Source organism: Delphinapterus leucas, chromosome 2 (assembly GCF_059928025.1).
Source record: "Delphinapterus leucas isolate spDelLeu-1000000601 "Yukka" chromosome 2, BTC_Dleu_Yukka2, whole genome shotgun sequence".
NCBI classification, from domain to species: Eukaryota; Metazoa; Chordata; class Mammalia; order Artiodactyla; family Monodontidae; genus Delphinapterus; species Delphinapterus leucas.
The window spans coordinates 128,852,682-128,861,801 of record NC_143130.1 but is presented as its reverse complement, the minus strand read 5'-3'; the positions used below and the strand labels follow the sequence as shown (position 1 = coordinate 128,861,801).

Genomic DNA, 9,120 nt, shown 5'->3' with positions numbered 1-9,120 from the left:
AGGGGGCTCTGGATCACTCAGGCCGGGTGGGGAGGGAGGGGCACGGAGTGCGGGTCGAGCCTGCAGCAGGCCGGTGTGATGTGGCAACAACCTGAGGTGTGCCGTGTGTTCTCCTGGGGAAGTTGTCCCTGGATCACGGGACCCTGGCAGCGGCGGGCTGCACAGTCTCCCGGGAGGGGAGGTGTGGATAGTGACCTGTGCTGGCACACAGGCTTCTTGGTGGCTGCAGCAGCAGCCTTAGCGTTTCATGCCTGTCTCTGCTGTCTGCACTGATAGCCGCGCTCGCGCCCATCTCTGGACCTCATTTAGTCTGTGCTCTGAATCCCCTCTCCTCGCGCACCCCAAAACAATGGTCCCTTGCCTCTTAGGCAGGTCCAGACGTTTTCCCGAACTCCCTCCCGGCTAGCTGTGGCGCACTAGCCCCGTTCAGGCTGTGTTCACGCAGCCAGCCCCAGTCCTCTCCCTGCGATCTGACCTCCAGAACTCGAGCCTCAGCTCCCAGCCCCAGCCTGTCCTGGCCGGGGTGAGCAGACAAGCCTCTCGGGCTGGTGAGTGCTGGTCGGCACTGATCCTCTGTGCAAGCATCTCTCCGCTTTGCCCTTTGCACCCCTGTTGCTGTGCTCTCCTCCGTGGCTCCAAAGCTTCCCCCCCGCCACCCGCCGTCTCCGCCAGTGGAGGGTCTTCCTACTGTGTGGAAACTTTTCCTTCTTCACAGCTCCCTCCCACTGGTGCAGGTCCCGTCCCTCTTCTCTTGTCTCTGTTTATTCTTTTTTCTTTTGCCCTACCCAGGTATGTGGGGAGCTTCTTCCCTTTTGGGAGGTCTGAGGTCTTTTGCCAGCATTCAGTAGGTGTTCTATAGGAGTTGTTCCACATGTAGATGTATTTCTGATGTATTTGTGGGGAGGAAGATGATCTCCACGTCTTACTCTTGTGCCATCTTGAAGGTTTCCCTGCCTATAAGATTTTAAAGGCACTACTAAAATTAATCTTGAAAAACAATAGTTTCAACTTACAAATTAAAATATATCAATAAAACAAAATTAATAAATGTTTTATTATGTGTCCTTAAAATGTATGGGTATATTTAAATATGTTTTTTGTGATATGGCGTAGGACCTCCAAAAATCAAAATGGTTTTAAAATATCTCTGTCAAATGCATCAGAGTCAAATATAAAAATTATATCGTTTAGTGACTACATTTTTTACACTAGTCATTCATTTATTCATTTGCCCACTTATTGATTTGCCTTACCAATATTTATTAAGCACAGTAACTGTACAAGCACAGGACGAGGCTATGGGGGTGGTAATGAAAATAATGACAAAATAAAATGCTTTTTCTGTGCATGTTTTGTACTAGGTACTATTGTAAGCACTTAATACGTGTTAAAATCATCTCACCTCTGTAAGACAGGTAATTATTTTCCTCCATTTCAACAGTGGAAAACTGAGGCACTCAGGAGTAGAAGAACTAGCCCAAGTGCACACAGTTATTAAATAATAGCAGAATCAAGAAAGCAGGTATTGTTCTCCAGAATTTGTGCTCTTACCATTCAACTATCAGGCCATATTTCAGAGAATGCAGTCATGATGCTTCTGTCTGAAGAGCCATAGTGGAAGCCTGGCTAATGTTATAAGATGTGATATGAAAGGGAAAATAAGGGGGCTATGGAAGCTTATAGCAAGGGACTTAACTAGCCTAGGATGAAATATCTTCTTAAAATATTTTTAATAATACACAAAAATTTTTTTTATGTTTTTCCTACTTCAATTTTTTTTCTCTATGGCATGATTTACACTTAAGCTTGATGAATCCAATGACCCTATGGTTCTTAAACATAGCCTCATAGTTTAAAAAAGCTGATATTTACAGAATCAAACATAAGATGCTAGAACAAAATGACAGTTTCACCTTTATCTCTTTAGAATTTAAAGCTATAAAATTTTGTTACTAAAATATGTATGAGCATTCTTAAAGTCTTGAAAGCATTAGCCCATTTGGGGGGGGTCTTTGTGGGATATTTTTAACATCAGGGATTATCAGAGAAATAATGCCATCTTTAATAAAACTAAGTTGGACAGTGCGCTGTTTTCAATTTAGATTTGGAAAAGAATTTTTAATAAGATTGTGAATACACTTCCGCAATGCACTATAGGTAAAACAGTGGTCTCTTGTTATTTATATATTATTTTATGAGCTTTGAAATTCTCTTGAACCTTTTTCTTTAAATATTGCCTATCTAATAGAAAAACAACTCATCCTTACACAAGTCAATTTCAGGGACAAATATTTCTTAATGTCACCACTGTGTGTTTCCATAATCTAAACATGGACTATTAATGGCCCTTAGGCCTTGGGACTTTTAATTTTACTAAAACATGATGTAAAACAAATGAGTTTTACTAATATAACTGTTGGACTGTCTACAATTCTATTTTAACTAAATAGCTTTGTAAGATTATATTATTTACCTCACACTAAGCTATAGGGATTTCTTTTACTTTTTCATAATGCTATGTCAATAATTAAGTATAATATCTATTTTTAAAATATTTAATTAGTAGTTTCTTTTTTATCAGTTTAACAATATTAAATAACTCTTTGAGATGCTTTCTTTTCTACCAAATTGCAATGCCTTTTGCCTCTTATTTTCATTTTGTGAATTCCCCAACAGGTTTATCATAGATATTCATAATTTCAAGTCAACATCTCACAAGGGCAATTAAGATACTTTGGAAACTTCTGTGTCCCTTAAGATGACGTTAGAAGGGCCAGCATGCAACAATGATGTTTAAAAAGGTCCTCCAGGCATTCCATACGTATTCCACAGAACCATAATTATAATATGGAGTTGTCTTCTTGCTCTCCTCTGGAGTCTTTTCAAATTTATTTTTTATTGAGGCAACATTGACTAATAATATTATATAAGTCTCATGTGTACAACATTATATTTCTACTTCTTTGTACCCTACAGCATGGTCACCGTCAAAAATTTAGTTTTCATCAGTCACCATAAAGTTGATCCCCTTTACTCATTTCACCCTCCCCCTGCTCCTTTCCCTCTGGTAACCACTACTCTGTTCTCTGTATCTACATGTTTGTTTTTGTTTAATTTGGTTTATACATATATTTTGGGTTTTTGTTTGTTTTTTATATTCCAAGTATGAGTGAGATCATATGGTATTTGTCTTTCTGACTTATCTCACTTAGCATCACTTACATAATACTCTCAAGGTCCATCCATGTCCCAAAAGGCAAGTTTTCATCTTTTTTATGGTTGAGTAGTATTCCATTGTATCCAAACAAGGCAGACAATATTGAATCACACAAGGAGTTTACCTTCTATTCTGAGAAAAGCACTCTCCAACTCTAAGCTGAAATTAATATCTAAAAAAAATGCACAGTACAATTGAACACTTTGTGTTCCCAATATGGATAGATTTCAGTTTTAACTTTGACATCAAATATTTCTGAATGTGTGAACTCAAACATTGGCCTAATGCATTCCCCCTGTTTTTATTTAGGAATGCATTATATAGGCTGGCACTGTGGTGTGAGCAGAAAAAAAAGTTCTGTATGTGAACAGAGTTTTTATGCAGTTTCTACTTTGAGTGTTTGATGAAAAGTCTGTAATACAGCATTTTTTATTGAATGGATATTTATCTACAATTTTTTTTACCTGAAAAGTTGCAAACAACTTATTTTCACAGGGGAGATTATTATAACCCAAACATTGGAGTGGTGGCTGTCATAGTTCGGTGACTGTGTTTGAACAGTGGTTTATTTGTTTCTAAGTTTTAAAGCAGTGGTTATGAAAACTCATTGCCTAAACTTTCTGAACAGAGAGGTTAGAGAGGAAATATGGGGGCTGCTTTAAGTTACATGATTTTGTTATTCCTTTCAAGATGAAAAACCAGGCCCACTGCTTAGTAAAAACCTCCATTGATCTTTTATCTTACTTGGTTGTGTTCAGGTTGCAAAATATGTATCATTTCACCTCAGAATGATCCAAAAATTAAATAAATGACAATCTTCACCATGAAAATACAAGGACTAAACAGCTGCAATATTTATACCTGGAAGGACAAAAGAGATTGTCAGCATTAAAAGAGAAAGGGATTTTTGTTTTAAAACTTTAATCCGTCTTGTCATTCTAATGTTGGATCAATAATCCAAGAATACATAAATTTTTTAATTCCCTTCTCCATGTGTAAGATCTTAAAACAATTCCATGGGTTTATAACATGTAATTAAAATGAGTAACCATTCTACATGATTTAAACTTGATTAATACAGTAAGATTTTGGCACAAGAGAACAATGTTTCATTTTAATTGTTTGAGGAAATATAAAGCATACTGTTACTCTAGTTGTAGTAGATCTAAATAGGTGCATGTTCTTTTGTTTATGTCTTTTAGCATCTCCGTCAATTAAACTCTTGGTGGATGACCCTATAGTTGTAAATCCTGGAGAGGCCATAACATTAGTATGTGTTACGACAGGAGGAGAACCTGTACCCTCTCTCACTTGGGTCAGGTCCTTTGGGACTCTGCCTGAAAAGACTGTTTTGACTGGAGGAACTTTAACCATACCTGCCATCACCTCAGAAGATGCTGGTACTTACAGCTGCATTGCCAATAATAATGTGGGAAACCCTGCAAAAAAGTCTACCAACATCATTGTGAGAGGTAAGTTTGCATAGAGAATGTTACAGCATAAATTTCTATATTTTCATTGAATAGTTTTCATAACATATTTTTAGTGATACTATGGAATAGTTTTATAATATGTTCTTAGTAAAACAAATGATTAAAATCCAAATGTGGCATAGGGCATTATGCATTGTTATACAGATTGTGTATTAGTTTAAGGATTTAACAAATGCACCAATTTAATGTTTAATAAATATTTATTGAATCCCTATTACATGCAGAGCTTTAAATTGTGGGATTACATAGAGATCTATAAAACATTATCTTGTACTCAAGGATTCTACTCTCAGATAGTGAAAAAATATATATATCAATTTATAGCCATATGATGCAGTGTTTGGCAAGCATGAGTAAAAGCTATAAACATAAAAATTATAGTAGTTTCTGGCTGAGGTTATTAGGGAATATCTAATGACATTTGCATCAGGTCATGTAGGCTGGGTAGAGTTTTAACAGACTGAGATTAGCTAAGGTCATGGAAAAGTCAGAGTTAGTAAAAGGTAAAGTTTATTTGAGGAATTTATATAAAAGGTGGTTCACTAAGTCAACAGCAGTGATGTTCTAGCTAGTGTGCTGGTGCTGCCTGTGGAAGAGATGCTAACCTTCCATTTCAGAGAAGGTGAAGTCACCGTGCAAGGAAAGCATATGCATCTTCATGTCTCACTTTACTTGGTGTGGTCCTGGGCTGGGGATGGAGGATGGTCACCAAGGCCTCTAAAGTTAAAATAGACATCCATATGCCCAAGAGGACTCTTCCAGTAGGCAAATGAAAATGTATCATTAATGAAGGATTATAATGGAAGCAAAGCATAATTGAGTATATTGAGATAAATGCTTGTGATTTTGTGAACCTAGACTGTGGTGGTTTTAGTGACCATAGTTATCTGTTACCACCCAAACTATCAGAAATATGCTACTTGGCCAAAAATATACTCTAGTCAAAATATTGTAAGATGTTACAGTGTAAATCAAGACACTGTGGATTTCATAGCTACTAATTTCATGTCTACTGCAAAGCTAAGGAGAAGGGGAGGCGAATAGAGTAAGTTAAAATGCCAGAAAGCTTTCTTTTCTTACCTAGTTTTAGCTGTTTTTCTTGAATAAATCCTTCTCGAATTTTATCAAGGCTTTGGTTAATTTCCAGAATTCTGAAAAAGTTGATTTTTGACATTTTTGCCTGTGTTTTTGTTGCTTTTATGGCAGACCAGATTTTCAGAGACCTTTATTATGCCATTCTGGAAGTGCTTCTGTCTGTATTCATTTTTTCACAAAAGGAAGGGATAAACCACGGGCTAATAAAAACATTATTGGGGAGTAATCCACAAACCATTTTGGATATATATTATAGGGTAGAACAAATGCACAAATACATATTGCTTTTATTGAGAACCAGGGTTCTCACTGTGGGAGAAGGAAGATACAAATATAGAAGGACAGAGATCTAGTGGTATGATACTCTAGTAGCAATGAACATATCTGACACCCAGTTCTTGGTTCTAAACACTATGCCCCCTTGGGAAAAAAAAAAAAAAAGAACATTTGGAGAAATAGATGATTCCAGGGCAGGGGCTGGGAAAGTAGAAGGTGAGCCTGGGACGTATTTTGTGCCAGAAAGCAAAGACTAAGAAGGCTAAAAAAAGGGTGGGGGAGGAAAGAAATAAGTGAGAGAGACTAAGAAGTACAAACTTCCAGTTGCAAAGTAAATGAGTCATGGGTGTGAGATGTACAGTGTGGGGAATGTGGTCAATAACTATGAAAAGTAAAAATAAAAATAATAAAGCATCTTGGAAAGCTCAAAGACTAAGGGAAATGTCAAAAGGACATAGGAGACAGCTTAAAGTGACTCCCGTTGGCCAAATTAGTGGCAATTTGAGCATTGAAATGCGTTAACGATGATAATGGTTTGTAATATGTTAAATTAAAATTTCATTAGTCCATAGTAATAGTAAAATGAAAAAGAAAAATAGAAATGAAAAGCTCTTCTTTACAGAAGGATCCCAGCTAAAAATCATAGAAGGAATGGTAGAATAAAAGAAAACAACCATTCTGCAATCCCCAGTGTAATGGTTGGTTCAAGGATTATCAATGGATGCTGAATTATTGGGTAAAATATTTGGAGGCAATAAAATATTCACAAGATCTCCAAGTATCACCCCAAACTACAAGCTACCCCTTTGTAGTTTTTACTAACTACAAAGCAGGAAAGGTAGCTTTTCAGTTGAGAGATTCAGCAGTCTCCACTCTAACCAAATGATCAGACTTAGGGACCACCAAAAGGGACAATTTGACAGGAAGAGCCTCCTGATGAGATTTACTAAAAAGCCACAATATCACCTATGTAGGTTTTCACCAAAAAAATGTCAAACCTGAACCTAATCATAAGTAAACAATCAGATAAATCTGAACCAGGGTTTCTCAACCTTGGCACTACTGACATTTTAGGATGGTAATCCTCTCTTGTGGGAACTGCTCTGTGCATTGTAGGATGTTTAGATGCATCCCTGGCCTCTACCCACCACATTCCAATAGCACCTTGCTATAGATTGAATGTTCCTGTCCCCCGCCGCAAAGTTCATATGTTTATATCCTAATCCCCAAGGTGATAGTATTAGGAGGTTGGACCTTTGGGAGGTGATTAGGTTGTGAGGGTAGAGCCCTCATGAATGGAATTAGTATCCTTAATAAAACAGGCCCAACCCAGGTTCAATCCAGGGAACTAAAATCCCACAAGCCACACAGATTTAAAAAAAAAAAAAAAAAGAAGCCCAAGAAATCTGCCTTTCTCCTTTCACCATTTGAAATTATAGCCAAAAAAAAGTCTATCAACAAGGAAGTGGGTTTTCACCAGACACTGAACCTGCTGGCACCTTGATCTTGGACTTCCCAGCCTCTAGAATTGTGATAAATAAATTGCTGTTGTTTATAAAAATTTTAAAAAAAAGTCGCTGCGGATACTGCACTATCTGCTACAAAATTGTAAGCCATACAATATTTAGTAATTGCAAGATATACCATTATTTTATGTATCATTATAAAATAAAACATCATGCCAATTGAGCTACTACAGTGTTTTCCTATGAGATCAAATGTTATTGAAAGAAGTCTTTCAGATTTGTTATACTTAGGTTTTCTTTTAAACTGTATATCACCCATTAGCATACATAAAAAGGAAAATAAAATAAAAATCAATTGATTAAATTATTCCTAAAACTTCACAATCAGAACCAACCCAACTTCTAAATCAGTTTTCATCCCAGTCTTTGATGACTATGGTTTTCTAAATCTAGTTTGATCGTAGGATCATCTGAAACTATATTGAATCCCGGTATAACTGGCAAAATGTCTAGCATAAAATGTTGGTGTTGCTCAGGTACCCTCCATAAGGAACTAACTCAGTTCACAGCAATAGATGCTCCCAAAATGATTTGCTCCTCCCCATCTCATCTAGAACTTTTCATCTGTGTTCTTACAAAAGGCAGTTTTCAGTTTTGACATGAATGGCCTAAAATAAATAGAGCCTTAAAAATGTACTTCTCCAATTTGTAATTTCTTTTTTATGCCTTAAATGTATCTGAAGTGTACATTTGCATAGTCATATTATATTACCAGTAGAACCTCTCAGCAGTGGCATTTACATAATTCATAAAATTGAGTTTGTATGTAATCTTACTGAATATAGAAGTAGCCTTGGTTAACGGGTCCTAGGTTAAACTGTGGGGAGAAAAACTACTACAATAATATGTGGCATTTGATTTCTGCCACAAAGGCCAAGAAATTCAGTTAAAGAAAAACGGTTTTCTTCTTATTATATCAAAGAAATTATTTTCAAGTCTTCTGAATTTGTAGACCTCTGCAGTGTCTTAGATTAACTGTGTCATGGACACAGCAAAAACAGAGCTCTAGGTTCATTTTCCCCCCATTCCTTTCTGTAATTAGATCAAGATCCACAGACCAGGTTTTCTGAACAAGCACGACAATATCCTGTGCATAGAATTCCCACTGCCATTTGAGAATATCCATGAACAAAATAAGATTGTAGGATGCAGACAGGAATAAAACTCTAGAAACATTTCTGAAGTGTCATTTGACTTTAAAAAAAAAAGAGAACACTAAATAACGTAGATAATCCTCCATGTAGATAACAAGCTCCAAAACTGAAGAAGAATCTCATATGTTTTAAAATTTTGTTAGGCATTCATAAATATAGCAGCAGTGCCTTTTCTTATGATCCTTTAAGAAGTTGCTGTGATTGAGCCACATTTCTCTCAAGTCAGGAGAGAAGCAGTTGCTTAATACATTTGATAAGAAAACTATGTTGATTTCCTAGGTACATGTGGGGTGGCCTGAGGTCAGGGCTTTCCAAACTTTCCCACCTAAAGTTCTCTGTTGTTGTGAGTCACTGTAATT

At 36.8% G+C, this 9,120-nt stretch overlaps 1 protein-coding gene across 1 annotated transcript in view; it reads left to right on the top strand.

The window, feature by feature from the left end:
* The first annotated feature begins 4,271 nt into the window (after positions 1-4,271).
* MDGA2 (MAM domain containing glycosylphosphatidylinositol anchor 2) overlaps positions 4,272-9,120 on the top strand; it is a 273,598-nt gene continuing 268,749 nt past the window's right edge. Inside the window, exon 1 of the mRNA XM_022570646.3 lies at positions 4,272-4,689. Within this exon, the coding sequence (XP_022426354.2) occupies positions 4,395-4,689 (295 nt within the window). The 5' untranslated portion in view covers positions 4,272-4,394. The remainder of the gene's footprint in view (positions 4,690-9,120) is intronic.